This window comes from Saimiri boliviensis, chromosome 5, assembly GCF_048565385.1.
Source record: "Saimiri boliviensis isolate mSaiBol1 chromosome 5, mSaiBol1.pri, whole genome shotgun sequence".
Taxonomy (NCBI): Eukaryota; Metazoa; Chordata; class Mammalia; order Primates; family Cebidae; genus Saimiri; species Saimiri boliviensis.
Window position 1 is genome coordinate 71,716,140 of NC_133453.1, and position 23,369 is coordinate 71,739,508.

The 23,369-nt window shown below is 40.7% G+C and overlaps 1 protein-coding gene across 1 annotated transcript in view; it reads left to right on the plus strand.

Annotated features, from left to right (window-relative positions):
• The window catches only part of STK39 (serine/threonine kinase 39), a 315,215-nt gene that overhangs the window by 157,489 nt on the left and 134,357 nt on the right, over positions 1-23,369 (plus strand). The window contains exons 11-12 of the mRNA XM_039470095.2: positions 15,765-15,887; positions 15,987-16,016. Of these exons, the coding sequence (XP_039326029.1) occupies positions 15,765-15,887; positions 15,987-16,016 (153 nt within the window). The remainder of the gene's footprint in view (positions 1-15,764; positions 15,888-15,986; positions 16,017-23,369) is intronic.

The following is a 23,369-nucleotide window of genomic DNA, read 5'->3' on the forward strand; positions in this document are numbered from 1 at the left end:
CTTGAAACTGGGAGGCGGAGGTTTCAGTGAGCCAAGATAGTGCCACTGCTGCAGCCTGGTGGGAGAGCAGGACTCCATCTCAAAAATAAATAAATAGGTAAATTCTAAATTGTTACATGTATACACAATAAATGCAGGTGAAAATAAGTTGATGTTCTTGATTTGATCATATTGTCATGTTAAAGTTTTAGAAATATTTTTCGTTTTTTAGGTCATGAAAAGTTGTTAGGCAACTCATCATTCCATTGAAAGTCACATCTTTTTACTTTGTTTAGAAACAGGAAGTGGTTACTTCTACTTTCTGTTTTATCTAATACCATGCAGTTTGAGTTTTTTTTTTTTTTTTTTTTTTTTTTTTAAGAAGCATGTTTTTAATTTTTAGATACTTTTGACTGACAGCGTGTCTCATAATGATAAAAATTCAAATGGTGCAAAAGCTTTTCTGGGCGAAGAAGGCAGGGAGAATGTTGCTTTTCCACTCTTGATGTTCCTTTAGCAAAACATTCTTGGACACCCTTTGTCTAGGGACTTACCTGATTAGTGAATTTGGAGGGAAAAATCAGGTACAAAAGTATAGCCCCGCCCCTTCTTCCCCACTTTCTCCTGGAGCTGGCCTGCTCACTGAGGTCTGCCTGTGTGGGGGAGGAACGTGCTAATTAACATTGCTCAGGTAGGTAATTCTCTTCAAAATCTAGAGATTAGTTCCTCAACCGAGTAAGCAAAGCTGTTAACTCAACATTTAAGCCACAATCTCAAATATAACCTTTAAAAGTAATAAGGGTGATTTTTGGTCCTTCAGTCTTATATCTAAACTAGTTTAGAGATAGGGAGGAGGAGAAAGGGCTATTTATTGGGCCTCTTTGAAGTGCACAGCATAGTGAAAAAGTCCCCCTTCCAACCCAGTAGACATGATCCCATCCTGTAAATGCTTCCCCAAAGGCTCTGTGCATGGACAAACGTGGAAATGTGTATGTATGCCTCTCCTCATTTTCTTTTACACAGTGGTGGACACTGTTCTCCATTAGCCTTTTCTACTTACTGTATTTTGATGGTCTCTGATACTTGTTACTGGCTGCATACTATTCCCAATATGGATTTGAATTAACTTTATAACCAGGAGGAATAAAAACATGCTTCTATTTGAAATCCACACTCCAATTAAATGGTGAGGAACTGTAAAGTTCTGGTGCTGGGGGACAGGATAGCAACTGACTTTTTGTGCCTTCTTTTTCACATGGAAGAGGCATATCATGTATCTCTCTCTGTGCAGGTGATAGACTTGACTTGGTTCTTGATCATGGAGACCACACTGAAAATTTACCATGTAGCGACTACTTTTTCAGAGAGCCTATTGCTGCCATTTATCCAGGACCTGTAAGCTGAGTAATAGACAAACTGCGTCTATCTTTGGGGCAGTTAGTAATAATTTTAATGAAGGAACCCCCTTGGTAGTGATGTCTAAAAGTTGTTCTGAAATGTTTGCATACATTTGTATATTGAAAAAAAATAGATATTTTAATGAAATTGGAATATTAGGAATGTTTTCTATGTTACATTTTGTGAATCTGAATGGAGTTTCCATTCCACAAAAATCAATGCATTTGAGTGTCTTTCCAGTTTTTTTCTTAGGTCATTAATCCCTAAGCACATTTAGTTCTTGACAGAAGGTTTTCCAAGGTGATGGCGTCGATTATATTTCTTAGACTTAACATAAATGATGTTTAACCAGTAACTAACCTCTGATCTTTATTTCAGGTGTCTGCAAGGTAAGAATTTAGTCTCTCTTAAGTTACAGTTATTCATATCACCTTAGTTTTCATTTTATTGTCCTTTCAGTTCAGTTTCTCTTATTATTTCACTTGGAGACACTAACATATTCCATTAGCAAAAACCAGAGGATGATATTATTAGTATTGCTCTTCTGCTAGCTAATTTGCCTTTTGTTTATAAATACCAATAGTGAGGCTGCTGGATTTTAGTATATCAGTCAGGCTTCAACAGGAGAAACAGAAACAGTAGGAGAGACCTATAAAAAGATATGTTGCCGGGACTTGGCTTACTTGATTATTAGTCTAGGCAAGTGTAACATTCATACGACAGGCTGTCAGGAAAAGCAAGCTGGAACTCTGGGGTACAGCTAAAGCTGTTGTCCCCAGATGGAATTTCTTCAGAGAAACTTTAGCTCAGCCCTGAATGCTTTTCCACTGATTGAATCAGGTCCACCCAGATTATCAAGGATAATTTCCCTTTGCTTAAAGTCAATTATGGACTTTAATCACATCTACTGAATGCCTTCACAGCAATACCTAACTTAGTGTTGGAGGGAGTAACTGTGGACAGTAGCAGAGCCAAGCAGACAACTAAAACTGACCATTGCAGTGTGTTTCTCCGTTGCTTGTCAGAAATCTTCTGGTTCCATCAGTCGGTCATGCTCCTGCCTGGAGCCATATCTAGTTGGCTGTGTGCTTCTTTTTCTCTTTGTCACCCCTCTTTCTTCGGCAAGTAAGTTAACTCTTAGCTTTTTGTTGTATCCAAAGCAACTCAGCTCTGCTTTGGAGCCAGACATTTGGTTTCTGCATTTTCCTTTGGTCTGACATGATGTGTGTTTTCTGTGCTATCTGTCTTACCAGGACAGAGTGTTCCTATTGTTTTCTTTATTAGCTAAAGTTACAGATCAACTTGGCACCCTTTTCAACAGGAGCTTTAGCTTTCAAAGACAATGGTTGCAAAATTGGATGCTGCTTTCATGGCTCTTAGCTGTTGCCATTGTTCTTTGTTGCCTCACTTGGGGACATGTCATATTGGCGGTTTGGTAGGACTAATGCAGAATAAGAAATCTAATTGCTTCTCTGTGCCTTGTGCTGCCTCCTCAGAATAGTTCCCTTCCAACTTCCAGAACATTCTCTTTCAAGACATTCCCCTTTCATACTGGATTTCCAAAGTTACAAAATTTCATTCTCATTATCTAAAGAGCAACATTTGTCAAATTTGCTTCTTTTACCATTAGAACCTTTTCAGGCATTATAAGGAAGTTTCTGTGTGTCTTTCACCACGCTAGCCGAGTGTTTTTAATTACAGCGAGTGCTCGACTTACGACCACGATTGGTTCTGACAGACCGGTCGTAAAATAATTTGGTCGTAAGTTGAGTAGGCTATGTGTACAGTACTGTGAAATGATGTTATAAAAACCTTTAAGTCATATTTTATCATAATTTTCTTTCATTATTGTTATATATCAGTGTTTTATAGTGTTCAGTATGCACATCTTTTACCTCCTTGGTTACAATTACTCCTAAGTATTAGTTATGCTGTTGTAAAGGGAATTTAAAAAAATTTTTTTCCAGATACTTCATTGTTAGTGTATAGAAATGCTAGTGGCTTTTGTAAGTTGCTTTTATGACCTTCAACTTCACTCACTTTATTAGTTCTAACAGTTTTTTAGCAGAGTTTTAGGGTTTTATATATATAAGATCATGTCATCAGCAAACAGACTACTTCATTTAATTGTTTCCTATTTGGATGCCTTTTCTTTTTATTGTCTAATTGCTCTGGCTAGGACTTCGTGGACAGGCCTGCTTCGTTGCTTTGTTATAACTGTTGATCGTATGGGTGCAGAACCTTTCACAGCTTCACGAATTCTTTATCTTTCAAAATCATCGATGCAGTCGAGTGTGATAACTTCGTATCACGTGCGATCACATTCACTTTCTTTCCTCCTTCGAACTGCTTAATCACCTTCATTTTTGTGTCGAGATCTATGGCCTTTCTTTCCTTCTTGGCAGGCTGAGGCATAGACAAAGACAATTTGCTCTTGGTAGACATCTTGGGAGGGGTTCGATGAAAATATCCAAGACACAAAACACAAATTGCCGTACCGAGTCTGGGATAACAGTTGAAATGGTGCACGCGGAGATGGTAGTGCTGCTGGAAGCTGGTCCGCACTGTCGTAGGCCCAGCTGGGCAACGTTTGCGCTGCCAGACGCGGAGCAGTCCTGGCTAGCGATTGTGGTCGTAAAGTCGAATGGTCGTAAGTTGCATAGGTCGTAAGTCGATCAATAACTGTATCATTATTAAATTATAAAGTCTTTCTCTGGAATTTTTTCTGATTGCCTATAGAACATTTTCATATCCTCATTCCTTTGTTCTGTCCCTTTACATTATAGAAAAAGGGAATGCCAAATTTCAGCAGAACTGGTAGAGCTTTAAATTCCAAGAAGTCAAAAAAATGTTAATGAGAATCACTGACTAAAAGGTCCAAGATTTAGCTCTTGCCACTTGCCTATGATTAATAGAAATGGGCATTTTTCTTTTTGATAAATTTTAGTGTATAATAACAGTCAGGTTGGAGATACTTTGTAGGTATAAATTAAAAGTCTGAATGTTCAGAGGCCTGGAATATACACAGTCAGAAAACGTGACCCAGAGTGTAGTAGAATCTGTTACATGGTATGACAAGGGCTGTCAAATATGACCTGCTCATTTTCAAAGAATCACTAAGCATACAAAATGAAAACAAAATCAGTAAATCCCTTATCGCCATCATTATCCCGATCATCCATTTCTGTGTAACAAATCACCGTAGACTGAATGGCTGAACACAGCAGCAGTCCTTCAGTAAGTCTCCCAGTTTCAGTGGGCCAGGGACTGAGGCTGTTCAGCCTCTAGTGTCACACAGCTGTGTCAGATGGTCAGGTCATCTGGGGGCTAGTCTGAGCTACCTGAGAGCATAGGGGTCTGAAGGCGCTTGGAATGCTCACATGACGCCCAAAAACTTCCGAGTATTCCAGGGAGCAAGCTAGATGTCGCATCACCTTTTCCGACCTTGCCTCACGTCTGCCTCATTTCTGTTGGTTATAGGTAAGGCACAGATCCACCCAGATTCAAGGAGGGGCCACTGGACTTTGTCTGTTGGTAGTGAAGTGGCAAGATTCTTGAACGTGTGGAGCAGGAACTATTGTCACGGGCATCTTTGGAAAAAACTATTTGCTCTCTGTCTACCCTCAGGCCACAACAACTTATATCTCTTCCATGTCTAAAATATGCCCTTGAGTTTCTAAGACTCTCCAAAAGTTTCATCCCTGTGGCAGGTTCAGGCCGAGGCTCAAAATCATGACCTTGTCCTCTAAATCACATCTGGGTGCAGAGGAGGCTCCTCAGGACTGATGGTTCCTTGATTTTTCAGTCTGAAGGCCTGTGAACTAAAGAGACAAATATCTGCTGGACATACACTCAGGTTGTGGCAACACGTCTTAAAGACTTGCCGAAAAAAAGGGAAATGGGAGCACTGGGGTCCATGGCAGTTCTGGAGCCTAGGCAGGTGTGTGTGGCCAGCTCCTTGATCAGGGCTCTGTCCAGTTTTGCTGTTTTCTAAGGCTCTTGGCTCCTTTCTCAGGTTCTGTTCCTTAAGTCATCCTTTTTCCACAAGAAAGGGTCAGCATTTGCGGCTAAGGAGCCTTCTCAGACTGCTTCCTGCCAGCAAAAATTTAGGATCTGAAGGCTTCTTTTTGTTCTGTATTCTGTTTCTTTTAGTCTAACCTGGCAGTATTTTGTAGTACAATATCAAAAAAGGTAGTGGATTTTCTGTGAATCTTGTTGGGTTCGCTCCATTAGAAAAGATCCATGACCACAAGATGCTTTGTCTACCAAGGGCTCCTTGTGAGACAGCTAAGGGGCACTGCCGTGTGATTTTTGGAATCCCTGTTATTTAATGCAGAGGTTCTGCAACGCAAGCTCTTAAGATCCTCAGAATGTATTAGGTACGTTTGAAGGTGTCTACAAGGCACCACCTTAGGTCTTTCTGAATTCTTGAAAGGTCGTACAGTTTCACCCTGGGTTTGATTTTTACTCTGAAATTATTTATTGGCTTAAGAATTGTTTGATGTCTGAAAAGACTAGGAATTGGAAACAGGTTTATATTTAACAGTTTATTCTTTAGCCCATCTCTCTCTGCACACATCTTATCATAGGCAGTGAGCAGAACCCAGGTGTCACTTTAAGTGTCTGTCTGGAAATCTCTTTAGCTAGATCACTGAGTTCATTAGGTGCACTTCCACTTCCCACTTTACCGGAGATGTCAGTCCTGCTAAACTCTCTGTCACGGGTAACAGGGTCCTCCTTTCCTCTAGCTTCCAGGAACATTTCCCTCACTTTTCTTTAAGCCCTCACTGACAACCTTCTTAAAACAACAGCAGTCATTTCATCATCTAGCACTGTTGCTGTGTGTCAGGAATTCAGAAAGGGCTTGTCCTGGCTTGGGGTCTCTCATGCTTGCTGTCAGCCATGTTGGAAGCAAGTATGATTTTCATAGCTGATTATTGTTACTTTAAGTCTCTCGGTTTTGGGGTGATTAGTTACATGTCAGTAGTGACTGGAATGATTAACATGCTGATTTCTTTTGAGCGTTTATCATCCTCAAATCCTAACACATCCTCTGCTCTGCTTTCAGAAATCCAAAAGTGCTCATTCTCCCTTCCCCGCACCCTGCCCACCTGAAAGCTTCCCCTGTTTTCCCATTGTCTGAATTCTAAACCTCTCATGGGTATACAACAGGGGTGTGAACTCACAGGTCAAATTTGTCTCACAGACATTAATTTTTAGGGTGTACAGAGAAAGCTTTTTTTTTTTTTTGAACTTGACATACTTGTTAACATTAAAATAAGTCAAGAGCATTCACATAAAAATCCAATGTATCTGTAAGGGTTATTGCCGAGTTCGAAATGAGGAAACTGAGGCCAGTATAAGAAAATGAAAATCCAATTTATTCAGTTCCTGGGTGAGGTTCCATGGTCCCAGGAAAAGGGGCCAGGGAAGTCGTGCCAACTTCCTGGGGTGTAGAGTTTTTATAGGTAGGATGAACAAGCAACAGCTGGGTGCTCTGATTGACTCCAGGGGAACGGGATTGAGACGGGGCAGGTTTTTCCTGGGGGAGAGCCGGCCAGGAGCCTTGCATCAGCTGGAGCCTTCCAAGGGAGCCCTGTGGCAGAGCTAGATGCCAAGTGCAGAGCCTGGTGCCGGGTACAGAGGTGGGTGTGTCCAACCTCCCGACGAGGCAACCGGCCTTACAGTATCCACTTCTCTAGAAGAATCAAGATCCGGGAGTGCGGGGGCTGTCTCCCTGTGGCAGCCATCAGTCAGTGCTGGGTGCCTTCTTATGGTGGGACAGATGCTCCTCAGGCCACCCACGTCCTCACTTGGCCAGCTTTTCCTGTTTTCTGCTTGCCTCCTATAAGCCTTTGAGTTTGCCTTTCTGATTGTACAAAATTCTTTACATAGCTTTTCCAGCCTTATTCATAGCCATTTCCTTAAACCAACTCCCTAGGCCCCAGTATCTTGTGACCCAGCCACATTATCTGAGTCAGTAGAATGTGCTAAGTTTTTGCTTTCTCTGCATGCTGGGCTCTTACTAATGCACCAGCAGCCACCTTCCATACTGTCCCTTGATAGATAGTCATCTTCCCTTCTGCAGATTCACAGGGTTTGTATCTTTTTTATAGCATTCATGTCTTTTTATTTTGAAATTTCTAGCATAAATATCTGTTCACCTATCTGGACTGTGAACTATTCCAAGGTGTAAGCTTTTGTTTTATTCATCTTTGATCTGGAACGTGGCAGACCAAGGTAGATAGTCAATAAAACTTTGTTGACTAAATGAATTAGGAAGTGATTTTTTAAAAGTAGTGAAAGCAAGCTCTGTGCCCTGGAGGAGTATACAGTTTGATATGTTATCTGTCCGGTGTGACACAAAGTAGAATGACAAAGGTACAGGCAGAATTCCAATTGGGAGGATCAACAAAAGCTTGTTAGCAAAAAAAAAAGAGAGAATGTGGAAGGGCAGATGAGGCCAAGGATGTAGGTAATGCATATTAGAAATAGTAGAGTCACAAAAATATGTGACTTGTACATAGCTGGATTGTAGGATATCTAAAGGGGTGTGGCAGAAAATAGATGAACAAACAGATAATTTGGGGCTGGATTATAAATTGATAAATAGATTTGGGTTGTGAGAAACATTGCACATATTCATGATAATAGTACCTGCCATGTCTTGAGTGTTTATTATGTGACAGGCATCATGTTAGGAGCTTTATATGACCATGCCCCTGGTGAACATTATAGGAGTGGGGGTTGGGATGAGATTCAAAGGCATTAACCAAGACAACACAGGAGAAGTGTCAGAATGAGGCTGGAGGTGGAAGATTAACAAATGGGTTAGGGGTGGCAAACTCAAATTTGAAAAATTGGTAAGGTTTTTATATCCAACAGAACACTTGAAAAACAAGACTAAGTATGCAGTTTCCAAGGGTATCTACTTAGATGAGGGCAGGGAGGCCATGGAGAAGGTGTGTTCACTTAGGACAACAGTGTCCAGTGAGCTGAGAACATGTACTGGGCTAGGAGCAGCCACATTTATTGTGGAAACAGAACAAAGAACAGTAGGGAGAGGTAGGAGGAGAAACATTGTGAACACAGATTTGGAAAGAACTTAAAGGAAAAGAATGGAGTTCAGCAATGTCTTCAAGGTAGTGTTATGGCCGCAGGGAAGAGCACTGAATTACACAATTAGAAAGTCATTAAATCTCAAAGGGGGAGAGAGTAGTTTTGATGGCCTAGTGGGGCAGATAGCATTTTGCACAGTATTAAAGTGTGATGATAAGATAGGAAGTGAGGGCCACAATTGGAGACTATTTTAGCAAAATGTTGACAGTGAAAGAGAAGAGTAATGGAGTGATTCTTAAGGAAGAATGAAAATCAGTGGGATTCTTGGGACTCTTTTGGTAGAAGTATGAGAGAGACATAAGCATATTTACAGATGGATGTAGAGGAGCCAGGGCCTGGCTGTAAATGTCTTGAAGGAAGGAATAAGTGAGTAGATACACAAGGAGCACTGCTGGAGGCATTGGTCTTATAAAGAGAAGGAATCCGTTTTCTTTGCACGTAGCAAGAAAAGCTGCTAAGAAGGGTGAGAATGTGAAGTTTATTGGGAAGAGAAGGGCTGTGAGTATGTATGAGTACGTTTTTGCACTGTTGATAAAGACATACCTGAGACTGGGCAATTTACAAAAGAAGGAGAGATTTAATGGGCTTACAGTTCCATGTGGCTAGGGAGGCCTCACAATCACAGCAGAACACAGGGAGGGACAAGTTACATCTTACCTGGATGCCATCAGGCAAAGAGAGAACTTGGGCAGGGAACCATCAGACCTTGTGAGACCTATTCACTGTCATGAGAACAGTGCAGGAGAGACTCGCCTCTGTAATTCAGTTACCTCCCACCAGGTTCCTCCCACATCTGGGAATTGTGGGAGTTACAATTCAAGATGAGATTTGGGTGTGGACACCGCCAAACCATATCATTCTGCCCCTGGTCCCTCCCAAATCCCATGTCCTCACATTTCAAAATCAATCATGCCTTCCCAAAAGTCTGAACGCATTTCAGCATTAACTCAGATGTCCACAGTCCAATGTCTTATCTGAGACAAGGCAAGTCCCTTCCACCTATGAGCCTGTAAAATCAAAAGCAAGCTAGATACTTCCTAGATACAGTGGGGGTACAGGCATTGGGTGAATACAGCTGTTCCAAATGGAAGAAATGGCCAAAACAAAGGGTCTACAGTCCCATACAAGTCTGAAATCCTGCGGGGCAGTCAAATCTTAAAGCTCCACAATGATCTCCTTTAACTCCATATCTCACATCACAGGTAATGCTGAAGAGGTGGGTTCCCATGGTCTTGGGAAGCTCCACTTCTGTGGCTTTGCAGGGTACAGTCTCTCTCCTGGCTGCTTTCATGGGCTGGTGTTGAGTGTGGCTTTTCCAGGCCCACAGTGCAAGATGTAGGTGGATCTACCTTTCTGGAGTCTGGAGGACACTGATCCCATTATCACAGCTCCACTAGGTGGTGCCCCGGTAGGGACTCTGTGTGGGGCCTTCAACTCCACATTTTTCTTCTGCATTAGCAAAACAGAGGTTCTTCATGAGAGCCCCACCACTGCTGCCTTGATATCCAGGTGTTTCCATACATCCTCCTCAATCTAGGCAGAGGTTCCCAGTTCTTGACTTCCATGCAACTACAGGCTCAACACCATGTGGAAACTGCCAAGGATTAGGGCTTGTCCTCTCTGAAGCTGTGGCCTGAGGTATACCTTGGCCCGTTTTAGTCATGGCTGGAGCAGCTGGGATGCAGGGCACCAAGTCCCTAGACTGCACACAGCAGTGGGACCCTGGGCCCAGCCCATGAAACCTCCTAAACCTCCAGGTCTGTGATGGGAGGGGCTGCCACAAAGATCTCTGACATGCGGTGGAGACATTTTCCCCATTGTCTTGGTGATAAGCATTTGGCACATCGTTACTTATGCAATTTTCTGCAGCCAGCTTGAATTTCTTCTCAGAAAATGGGATTTTCTTTTCTGTCAGGCTGCAAAATTTCTGGAATTTTGTGCTCTGTTTCCCTTTTAAAACTGAATGCATTTAACAGAACCCAAGTCACATCTTCAGTGCTTTGCTGCTTAGAAATTTCTTCTACCAAAGAGCCTAAATCGTCTCTCTCAAGTTCAAAGTTCCACAGATCTCTAGGGGAGGGCCAAAATGCCACCGACTTGATGCTCTCATGGCAGCAGAGGAAGTTATTTTAAGTGATTGGGGCTGGGTGAGCTGAGGCCGTATTGTGAGCTGCAGTAGCAGAGAGAGGAATGGAGAATTGGGGGTCTGACTCCTGCTCTTATAGCCTAGTATTGTCACCTCCCAGCTGTATGAGCTTGGGCCATTGTCTAACGTTCCCTGTGTCATAGTTTTACTTCTGAAAAATGGGGCAATACAATGATTCTCAGCTCACAAGGCTACTGTGAAGATTAAATTAGTTAATATATGTAAAATACATAGAGCATAGTACCTAACATTGTATAAATACCAACTAGGGGCAAGGAGCTAGGCTGACAATGGGGGAAAGTGTTGTCTAGCATAGTGCTTCTCAAACATGAATGAGAATATGACCCCTGGGTGATCTTGCTGAAAAGGAAGATTCTGATTTTGTGGGTCTATGTTGGGGCCCAAGATTCTGCATTTCTTTCTTTCTTTTTTTTTTTTTCCAGACAGTCTCTCTCTCTGCTGCCCAGGCTGGAGTGCAGCGGTGTGATCTTGGTTCACTGCAACCTCCACCTTCTGGGTTTAAGCAATTCTCCTTCCTCAGCCTCCCGAGTTAGCTGGCACTACAGGCGTGTGCTGCCATTCCCAGCTAATTATTTTGTATTTTTAGTAGAGATGGGGTTTCACTGTGTTAGCCAGGATGGTCTCAATCTCGTGACCTCATGATCCGCCCACCTCAGCCTTCCAAAGTGCTGGGATTACAGGCGTGAGCCACTGCTCGCAGCCAAGATTCTGCATTTCTAACAAGGTGAGATTCTGCATCTCTCCCAGGTGCTGCTGTTGCCCCAGTCTGTGGGCTTCACTTGCAGGGGCAGCGTTGTAGCAGCATTGATGCTCCATCTAGGAGTGGCTGGTGCTTATCTGTAAGGGCACCAGGCATCATGTGCACTTGACTGGTGGTCTTCTTGGTCGGCAGTTCAGGATTAGAGAGGAGAGATGTTGGGGCTGACTCCAGGGCTTGCTTCTCAAGTGTGGATTGGATAGGAAGATTCATCTGGCCAGGGGACATGGGGACATTGAATACTAGTAAGTACAGCATCTGGAGTCAGCTGTGGGTGACAGGCCTTGCATGCTGAGGAGTAGAGCTTGGAGGGGGCTGGTGAAAGAGCAGGAGAGGACCCAGGCTGGAGAGGCCAGTTGGGGCCAGGCAGTAGGTGTAGGACGGAGGTGTCAAGAGAGGTAGTGGTCAGAGAGGGGCAGTGTCAGTGTATAAATTACGGAGATGGTAAAATATTTATTGCTATAGACACATTTTGTTAATTTTCATGATTTAGAAGGCTTTGTTTGCTTGGCAGTGCCTCAAGTATATGATAAACAACGATTAATTAGAAAGGTTTTTTATACTTTTCATCAGTAGCATGCCTGGTTACAGGAATGTCACTATGTGTTGCTTTCTGCTGGTACGGTGGTTTCTTGATAGGTGGATGTGAAGCTGGTGTGCTCCCTGGATCACTCGGGTTTTAGCTGTAGTCAGCATGCCGTATGTTTAGCAGGTGGAAGAGAGGCTGAGTACAGGATTCCCACTGAGCAGAGGAAATCACTCCAAAGAGATTCCCAAATTCCATTTCTAGGGAGAAGTTAATGTGGCAGTGGGAGAGGCTAGTGGCTGCTTTTCTTTTTCTTTTTTTCTTTTTTGTTTTTGGGCAGATGGACATGACAGATTGAGACAAATTCTAGTAAGTTTTGATCAGTATTTCGTTGGGTCACGTTCTTCTTTTGTTCAGTAGACTGTTACAGTTACATACTTGGATTTCTGACATATTTATCATGCTGCTATAGAAACTTTACCTGGTGGCACTTCACATCCTTCCTCCCGATTCTCTTGTCGGGCCAGATGCCTCCTTTGAGTTGCACGGGGTTGGTACAATGTATTTACAGGCCACTCCTGTTTAGAGGTGCAGCCCTGCAGTGATGGGTCACACCGCCCTGGGGACTGTTGTCTCCTCTCCATGGCTGCTCATCCTAGCCCTGCCCAGTGGCCACCTACATTTTGCCTGGTGGCCACCACCAGTGGCTGGGAACCACATGTCTCCTTTGTTCATCTGGCTGAGCCTGCCTTCTTTTCTTGTGGGAATCAGAACTTGGGTTCATTTATTTAATGGGTTTTCATGAAAAATACAATTTTTAGAAAGAAGAAAATATAAAACTTTTTCTAACCTCACTACTGCCAACTATGACCTGAAGAATTTGTGAGATTATGAATTCCTTTAGGTATCACTTAAATTGAGCTTGTTTCTCTGAGAAGCAATGGATTTTTTTTAAACCTCTGACAGATAAAATAGAGAATACATTCATCCTACGACCTCTTGGCTTTACTAACTGAGCAAATCCTTTAATACAACAAGAGCAATATTATAGTCAATGCAATTAGAATTCTAAGGGTAAATAATCTCCATTCTCATCATTGTAGTGGGTGAGGGGAAGATGGAAGCTTTTCTACACGTTTTTTTTGTTGTTGTTGTTGTTGTTTTGAAATTTTAACTTTGCAAGATATTCTTCAGTTCCCGAATAAGACCACTTGGTAAACTGAGTAAAGCTTAGTTGGCTCTAAAAGATAAAAGTTGTTTCTCATCATCCCTACAAACTCCCTACAAGGATGTGACTTTGTAAAATTGATTTCTGGTCTCTTTGGTAGAGGCAGTATCACATAAATGCACTGTGAAACCTGGGTTTCAGATTGTGCTGCAAGTTTATTCCTAGGGGTAAGCTGAGGGGACATTCTCAAAGACAAGTTAGTATTCTTATTCTAGTGACAATTTTACCAATATTATTCCCTACATAAGTTTTTGAATGTTCTTTGTCTTAATTTGGACAACATTTATATACTTACTGTTTAACCAATGTTTATTGCTTAAAGGCCCATCTTACCATTTCTTTCAATGTCTAGAGCTATAATCCTAGACATTTTGTTTTATCTTTCTCTCTTCCAGCCAATAAAAGAACAGAGAGAGAGCTAGGGCTCTAAAATAAAATAAAAATGGAAGAGGATGGGCCACTTTATTGTTTTTACTTGGATTCTGCTTGTGGAAATGAAACTGACAGAGCTTGTAAACATAGAGCCAGAGGGGGAAAGGACATAAACTAAATTTTAGGATGTTAATCTGGCCTCTCTCTGGAAAAGAAGATTTCCCTAGTGTAATCTCTTGGATGAGTAAAGAATACCAATTCATTGACTATCCTTCGGTTCTACAATTTTAGTAAAGATAGAGTTGTATTTTCTTTCTGATACATAATTTTGTTTTCTCACTTCTTAGTTGACAGTATGTTTTGTAATAGACATGACTTTAAATTCTTCCTTTTAAATGTAGTCATTAACATATGTTCCTCTACGTTGCTGCCACCATGATCAGCATTGCTAAGAAAATAATTAATTTTATGTATTTGTCAATAGAAAATTATTTTCTCTTCCTTCAGCCATTTCTACAAGCATTAAAATGAGCAATCTGTTCTGCAAATCCTGAAGTGCATTTTGGCATTTTTTCTATGGTACTTTGCCAGCATCTATAAGCACCATTAAAGTCACCATCGTTAGAATAGACTTTGATAGCAACTCAAAATGCAAGTGGAAGAAATATCTGACGCCAAGCCCAGAAGGGGTTTTACTAAGTACTAACTATTTCAAAGATAAATTAGATAAAAAATATATTTTTTGGGGGTGGAGAAAAAAGCTTTTTGAATAAAATAAGCATAACTCTTTGCAATTATGAAAACGAGCTTTGTACTTGCTTTCTGACTTTCTGTGTTGGAGCTCAAATCTTTTAGGCCAACTGGTCAGGATTACTTTTACAGGTCCTAGATGGTAAGGCCCTCAAATCAGAGCCAACCCCTAGCATGCATTTTTTGTGACTTCACATTGATCTGACATGTATACTAAACTTACATATTTAAATTTAAGTTCTGTGCGGTTTCCCTTGGTTTTGCTGAAGATCCTGTGATACAACTAAATAGTCTCTATTGTAGAAAGTAGACTTTCTTCACATCATAGTCTTTCAGTCTTCAAAGAACATTGTTACATAACTTCTTGCTGGCAGTTATTCAGTGGCATAAGGAGAGTCACAGTTGAGTGGGAGTCTAAGGCTTTGTTTCTTACCTTGCTTTGCCTTCATTACTGTGTGATCTTGGGTCACATTCTAGGCTTTCATTTCCTCACCTGTAAAATGAAGAGGTCAGACTATATTGTCTGGAAGCTCCCTTTCCACTTGAAGTTTCTCTGAATGCTTGGACCACGCTGTTAAGTGTTCACGTCGTGTTCATCCGCTATAGTGCTTTGTTTAATTACATCTCAGTACATTTTTTAAGCAAATTGCTTTGGTTGCAAAGGCTTATTCTCAGTCATCCTGTGCTTTTAAAAGTTTTACTTTTCCAACCACAGAGACATTTGAAAAGCCTGCCCTATGGATTACATCTCTACCCAAGCTCAAAACAATTTGAAATAATGAGGAAGACTGATTATAATCTAGACACTAGCATGGCTGCTGATTATCAAGCTGTGTTCCTAGCAATCTTAGAAGTCTCATAAAGGCTACAAAGTGTGTTAAGAGTGGTCTGGTGCTGTTTGGTTTTGCTCAAGTAGGTTAAAAAGAATCCTGGGGAAGCAAGCATAATGTCAGTTTCTGCAGAAGAGTGAGGCGGCAATAGAAGGGTGTTCGCTTTGTTGTCTTAGGTTTTAGATCGCTGATACCCCTGGTCTCATATGCTTCATTAGGCTTCCTGATTTCTCTGCCTTTGCTCAGTCAGCAGGACGTTGCTTGCATGTGCTTTCTTGAAGCCTACCATAAGGCCTTTTATATATATGGCAACTAATAAAGTGTTAACTGAATTGAACTTGAAAAATTAGCTTGATTCTTAATGGCTTATGTGTGCAATGTTCTTGTACAATATTTTGTTCTTCATGTATATAGTAATGCATTTTAAACACACAGCATTTTTGGAAAAAGGGTGAGTTTGGGAGTCTAGAGGCTGTTGTAGTCTTTTTGGATCTTAACCTCTAGCTACCATCCCTGGATTCACAGCTACTCAGGTTATTTTCAGGATGGTGTGTATGCTGTATAACCCAAGTAAGCAGCACCAGTGAAATGGTTCACATTTGACTAGTGAAGAGTTGTGCGGGCTTGTTTTCATTCAGGTAAGAAGAGTTCCTGGGTCAAGCGGTCACCTTCATAAAACCGAAGACGGGGACTGGGAGTGGAGTGACGACGAGATGGATGAGAAGAGCGAAGAAGGGAAAGCGGCTTTTTCTCAGGAAAAGGTAAATGACGTTGTTGATGATGAACTGATCTGTGTGAATTTTATTTTTGTGATTGTGTGTGTGTGTATATATATTAATGGGTACATAATTGTTTTACAGTCACGAAGAGTAAAAGAAGAAAATCCAGAGGTGAGCTATGGCTATTTATCTATTATTTTGCCATTTCATTGCTTTCTTGGGGTATCAAAGTCTGATCCATTTAGGGGAGATGCTTCAAAATCTCATGAAGTAGAAAGGAAAGGCACATGGACTTTGCAGGTCCTGATTCTGTCTGAGTTACTTTGGGTTGAATAGATCAGGGCAAATTACTTTGCTTTCTGAGCCTGTTTCCTCTGTCAGATGGAGATGATCCCAGTACTTAGAATACAGTTGCCATGAGGATTGACAAAATCATGTACACAAAATCCTCCATGGAGTCCTTGGCATAGACTAGTTAATCAATTAATTTTAACTCTTAGGATTACTGCCTTTAGAAAACATATTAAGTATACAGGCAAAATGTCTTCCATTATTTTCGTTTGCAATAAAGTAGATATTAAAATGGTTAGAATCTCTTGGTTGAATCTGTTGGTCTTTGTTTTTAAATCTTCTAAATAGTACCTTAGTAGCTAAGGAGCACTCTTTCAACAGCTTCCCTTTGAGGCCTGGTCATCTTTTGATTAAGAGATCATACTTGATTTACTTCCTCCATGTGATTAATTATCCTAATGCCTAATGACTAATGATAACTGTAGTTCACAAGACTTGCTAATTCTCCTAGAGGAAATTTGAGCATATTTAAATAGCTCCAAATATTTTACAGACCTAGTAATTAATGTGTACCCTGATAAATTCTCTTTAAGAAAACAAAAAAACTTTAGGCTACAAATGATATCTATCCCAACTTTTTTTTAATTAGCAGACATTTCCTTTTGATTAAATGTAGTAACTCTCATCATTCAGTCTGAAGTGACAGTAGCCAGCTGGGTCTTGTAAGGAGGAGGGCGGCAGAGCCACAGGCCACCCTTTCTTCTCCTTTTCTTTTCTCTGACCCTTCTCTCTCCATCTTTCATGACACATGGATAGGCCTTTCCTGGGCATTTTCCAGCTTGCATGCCTCCCCATGGCAGCTCTCCTTCAGATTTTGTTTTATCCTATATTTATCATATTAATTCACCTCTCCATTTCATACATAAAATATAAACTTTGGGCCAGGTGCGGTGGCTGACTCCTGTAATCCCAACACTCTGGAAGGCTTAGGTGGGCAGATCACTTGAGGTCAGGAGTTTGAGACCAGCCTGGCCAACATGATGAAACCCCGTTTCTATTAAAAATACAAAATGTATCTGGGTATGATGGCCGGTGCCTATCCCAGCTACTTGGGAGGCTGAGGCATGAGAATCACTAGAACCTGGGAGGCAGAGATTGCCGTGAGCTGAGATTGTGCCATTGCACTCCAGGCTGGGTGACAGAGAGAGACTCCATCACAGAATATATGTATATAAAATATGTATCTATATTATCTATATTTATATTATATATAATATATAGATAATACAGATATATATAATAGATGATATATATGTTATATAATATATAGATAATATAGATAAAATATAGTTATAGCTATATATATTTTATATATATATATATATATGTTTTTTATTTGGAGCTGATCACTAATGGAGCTCATCACCATTGCTTCTAACAAAGGGGGATGACATCTCAACTTTGATCAGAGACGTCATCCCCTTTTGTTAGGAGCAATGGTGAATGAGCCCCACATGGAACACATTGGTCATAAGGATTTAAGATAATCTCTTACAATGTGCTTGTTGAAATTGCTCTGATAGCTGATTTGTTATAATAGCAGTATCTTTTTGGCAAGAATTTTTTCCGCACAGACAGGAAGGGAAAGAATATGCAGCGTGCTGTGAGTTGATCTTCAAGCATCAGTACTGACCTTCTTTAGTGGGATATGAAAGTCAGAGGTGGTTTACTGCATCTAGACTCATTTGATTTCTCAGTGCAAATGTCTGTTAAGATACTGATTTATAATTAAAGAAGCATATGAGTTATATGAGTAGACCTCTTATTTATGTAAAAGGATACATGTGTTTTTGTGTAAACACTTCCACCAAATTTTAGAAATAACCAACCCTACCTGCTACTGCAGAAAAATTGTTCAGCCAGGTGTGGGAGTACAGGCTCATGCCTGTAACCCCAGCACTTTGGGAGGCCGAGGCAGGCAGATAACCTGAGATTGGGAGTTCAAGACCAGCCTGACCAACATGGAGAAACTCCATTTCTACTAAAAGTACAAATTTAGCTGGGCATTGTGGCGCATGCCTGTAATTCCCAGCTACTCGGGAGGCTGAGGCAGGAGAATAGCTTGGACCTGGAGGGGCGGAGGTTGTGGTAAGTCGGGATCCTCCCATTGCACTTCAGCCTGGCCAACAAGAGTAAAACTCCATCTCAAAAAAAAAAAAAAAAAAAAAAAAAAATCTGGCATATCATTTTTAAAACATGAGTGGAATTACAAAAACTAGAAATATTTTTGCAGCTTGCTTTATTGTTTTGGCAATCTTTCTACTTTAAGAACTATAGATCTGCCCCTTTTTTAATTAACTGACACATAGTATTGTATTAGATGAATGAAAATTGTTTATTTAACCATTTCCTTTTTGGTGAGCGCTTAGGCTGCCATTACACACATCATTCCCTTAACTTTTTTGTGTATGTATTTCGGTGGGCACATAGATAAGTAAATTGTAGGTACTTAGAATTGCTCTATGTGTCTGCTGATTTTGAATTTTTGCAGTTTCTATCAATAGTCAGTGTATACAGCCTTTGACAGTGCACTTTATACCTGTAAACAACTTGAGAGTGAAAATGCTTATCTGTGCCAAGTAACACATTTGGATGCCAGAGTGTTTACATTTTAATAAGCTTTTTCATGTTTGTCATTACATTTGCAATTTAGTTGTTTTTTGACTATAAGCCACTAGAAGATTGAGATAGTATTTTATGAAAAAAATGAACAATATGACGCATCTAGTAATCACTGTACATGTACATGGATGACATGAATCGGGTATGCACTGAAAGACAAACATGAAACAGGTGTATGAGTTGGCATATAGTATTTATGAGTAAGTCAGAAGTGATCAGAAGACATTATATAATTGATGCCAAGTTCAGAAAAGTAGTCTTGTTAGTACCATGTTTAGACAGAGTAAGATACTACAATACACTAGGGATATACATATACATTTTATTATTATTATACTTCAAGTTCTGGGGTACATGTGCAGACATGCAGGTGTGTTACATAGGTATGCACTTGGCATGGTGGTTTGCTGCATCCATCACCCCGTCATTTACATTAGGTATTCCTCCTAATGCTGTTGCTCTCCTAGCCCCCCACCCCCTTGCTTTTCTTCCCCTAGCCTCCAACCCCCCCGACAGGCACTAGTGTGTGATGTTCCCCTCCCTGTGTCCACATGTGTTCTCATTGTTCAGCATCCACTTGTGAGTGAGAATATGCGACACTAGGAATGCTTAATGAGTGTTTGGCTCCTAGGAAGTATGAGGTAGAATGTCCAAGTATTACAGTACTAATTGGAGAAGATTGAGAAGGCCAGAGTGGGATGTTAGTCAGAGGGACATTGAGAAGATCCACCTCATCCTGGACCATATTTGCAGATCCTTCTAAATCTAAGAGAATTTCCAGCATAATCTGTAAGGTTTTAGAGTTGCATTACTTATCTTGGGATTCAGATCTAGCTTGAGATGCATAGCCATCAACATTAAAAATTTGGCCCTGTGTTCTTAACCTGATATTTTAGAAATACCGAAGTATTAGTTACCCACTAGTAATTAATAATTTATAACAAGTAGGTAGTTCATCCTCATTTCATTTGTTTAGCATCATATTCTACTTGGTTGATGGAAGCCAGCGAAGACTAAAGGTTAATAATAATCCTAATACTAATAACATTAATTGATTAAACAGATATTTAATCTGTGCTTTATTTCCATATGGCACTGTATTAGGCACTGTGGGAATTTCATAAAAGCAAAGAGAGCCCGCTAGCTGGACACTTTTAATCTCTTTGGGGTTCAGAGAGAGGGTTGGTATTTGCATGGATGGTTTCCTTTGGTAGTATTTCCTAGCTTATATAGCTTTTTAGCTTACATGAAACTTTTCAACTGTTATCCCATCATTGATCTTCTTTTGACCAGTGGATTTGGAATCTCTTTGTCAGACTCTAAAATAATAAATACATGTTTTATGACTTTTTGTCGATTTTGCATTATATCCTAATTTTCCATATAAAAAGTGAAATTGACTTCATCTTTAAATTTATAGTTTCATTTGGGTTCGTTTAACAGGAAGGCATTTGCTAAGGCTTCTATTAAAGTAACATTCTTTTTTATAGCAGCATCTCAGTTAGGTGACATGAAAATAAACAATTCACAATGTTGGCTGGAAACCTTTTAAAATGCAATGTTTAGACTCAACCCACAGATTCTGATTTGATAATTTGGAGTGACTTCCAGGCAACTCTGATTTTTAAAAAGCTGCTCACAAGATTCTGATTCACAGCTAGGAACAAGGACTGGCTAGGAAAACTGCACAAATCCCTCAAATCCAGAAGTCCAGACTGGAATCTAGGAAGCTGGTGTGCTCAAAATTCCTGAAGATTTGTTTTAAATATCTATGAGAAATTTCCAAAATAAAAATAAGAAAAAAGAAAATGTTTCAGAAATCTCTTGGAAAAGATGTCTTTATTTAATCAAGGGCAATGAAGCAGGTGGGAGAGGTTTTTGGCTGAAGCCCAAAACCTTTATACACAAAAGGTATACGGATATACATAAAAGGTATACTGAAAGTTTTGTTATCAAGAATGTAGACTTGGCTAATTATGGGAATGTTTCTGTTTCCTAAATCTGGGATTTTGCTCTGAGGAGAAAATACATTTGGTATTTAAATTGAGTTAATTTTATTAGAGATTAGATGCAATGTGAAAACTTTTTTTCCCCTTATGTTACTGATTGCTATTGTCACATGTTTTTTAGGACTACTGTTAGCTTTTAAAAATTATTTCTATGAAAATGTGGTTTCCAAATGCCTGTAAGCTGTCAAACATGTTTGTTTTATAGCCATATGTGGATGCAGAGAGAGATTTGATTTCTTCTTCCACTTTTATTATGGTTATTTTTAGTTATCACAGACTGCTTTAACCTGATACTTTCATGATATCACTTTCTAAAAGGTGTTATTGCAGGTGACTGGCCTTCTGAGTAGTTGTGAGGAAAGGTAGATTTGTCCTCAGAAATCTACAGTATATCTGAAAATGACCTTTTGATTTTGGAATAATTTTCTGTTTATTGAAATGTTGCAGAGTGCAGAATTTCCATATACTCCTCTAGCAGTCTCCCTCATTCTTCTTATGTAATCCTCAGAAATTTGCTACAACTCAGAAACCAGCATTGCTGCTTAACCCTTAGCTAAGCCCCAGAGTTTATTCCCTTGTCACTAGTTTGCCTATTAATGTCCCTTGTCTTTGCCAGGATCCAATCCAAGATAGCACATTGCATTTAGCTATAGTATATACATAGACAGAAAAGGAGTTCATTAGGCAGAGCTCTTTTTCTTTTTCTTTTCTTTTTTTTTTTTTTTTTGTTTGAGACAGAGTCTCACCCCATCTCCAGGCACTAGGCTGGAGTACAGTGGCGCGATCTTGGCTCACTGCACTCTCCGCCTTCCGGGGTTCAAGCAATTCTCCTGCCTCAGCCTTCCGAGTAGCTGGGACTACAGGCATGCACCACCATGCCCAGCTAATTTTTGTATTTTTAGTAGAGATGGGGTTTCACCATGTTGGCCAAGACGGTGTCAATCTCCTGACCTCGTGATCTGCCCACTTTGGCCTCCCAAAGTGCTGGGACTACAGGCATGAGCCACTGTGCCCAGCCCTTAGACAGAGCTCTATGAAAAACTGGAAAGCAGATGTTGTCTCTTATCTCCATTCTGAGATCTTTTCTTCTCTTACCTGTCCTAGGTCACCATCCATATCTGTTGCCATGGTGGTGGTCAACATTAATCCATTCTCTTTTCTTCCCCCACTGATATGGTTTGACTGTGTCCCCACTCAAATCTCACCTTGAATTGTAGCTCCCATAATCACTACATGTCACGGGAGGGACCTGGTGATAGGTGCTAGATAATTGAATCATGGTGGTGGGTTTTTCCTGTGGGATTCTTGTGATGGTGAATAAGTCTTATGAGATTTGATGATTTTTTAAAGTGTAGTCCCCTCACATGCTCTCTTGCCTGCCACCACGTAAGACATGCCTTTGCTCCTCCTTCACTTTCTCATGATTGTGAGGCCTTCCCAGCCATGTGGACCTGTGGGTTCATTAAACCCCTTTTTCTTGAGAAATTACCCAGTCTTGGGTAGTTATTCATAGCAATATGAAAGTGGACTAATATAGCCTCCTATCAAAATACTCATTCTCTCAAATGTCCATCTTATAGAAAATTGTTTAAAAGGAAAAGAAAAACCCTGATAAATTGACAGCTGCTTAATGTGTTAGCTTTCTTACAAGTTTTTACACTTAGAAGAGTATACCCAAAAAAACCATGTCCTAATCCCATACAGTGGATTGGTAATGGTGACACTTGGAGGAATGCAGTTGGTTGTCCAGGAAGATGTTTTGTGCAGCAGCTACCTGTATTAAGCCATCCTTGTATTGCCACCTGAGAGTGGGTTATTGAGAAAGAAAGATTTAATTGACTCACATTTCTGCAGCCTGTACAAGCATGATGCTGGCATCTGCTAAGCTTCTGGGAAAGCCTCTGGGAGCTTTTGCTTATGGCAGAGGCAAAGTGAGAACAGGCACATAATTTGATTAAAGCAGGAGCAACAGAGAGAGTGGGGAGGAAGTGCTACACATTTTTAAATGACCAAATCTCGTGTGCACTCAAAAGTTAGAGCTCACTTATCTAACTAATGGTCCAAACTATTCATGAGGGAATCCACCCCATGATCCAAACACCTCCTGTCAGGCCCCATCTCCAACACTGAAGATGACTTTTTTTTTTGAGACAAACTCTCACTTTGTCACTCAGGCTAGAGTGCAGTGGTATAATCTTGGCTCACTGAATCGCTGCCTCCTGGGTTCCAGTGATTCTTGTGCCTCAGCCTCCCAAGTAGCTGGGACTACAGGTGCAAACTACCATATCTGGCTAATTTTTGTATTTTTAGCAGAGACGAGGTTTCGCTATGTTGCCCAGGCTGTTCTCAAACTCCTGGCCTCAAGTGATCCACCTACCTCAGCCTCCCAAAGTGCTGGGATTACAGGCATGAGCCACCATGCCCAGCTGAAGATTACATTTCCACGTGAGATTTGGGTGGGCACAAATATCCAAACTATATCACTTCCCTGTGCAGCTCTCCTGTGCGTCTTGGCACACTTTCTAAGGGATTACCACATTGT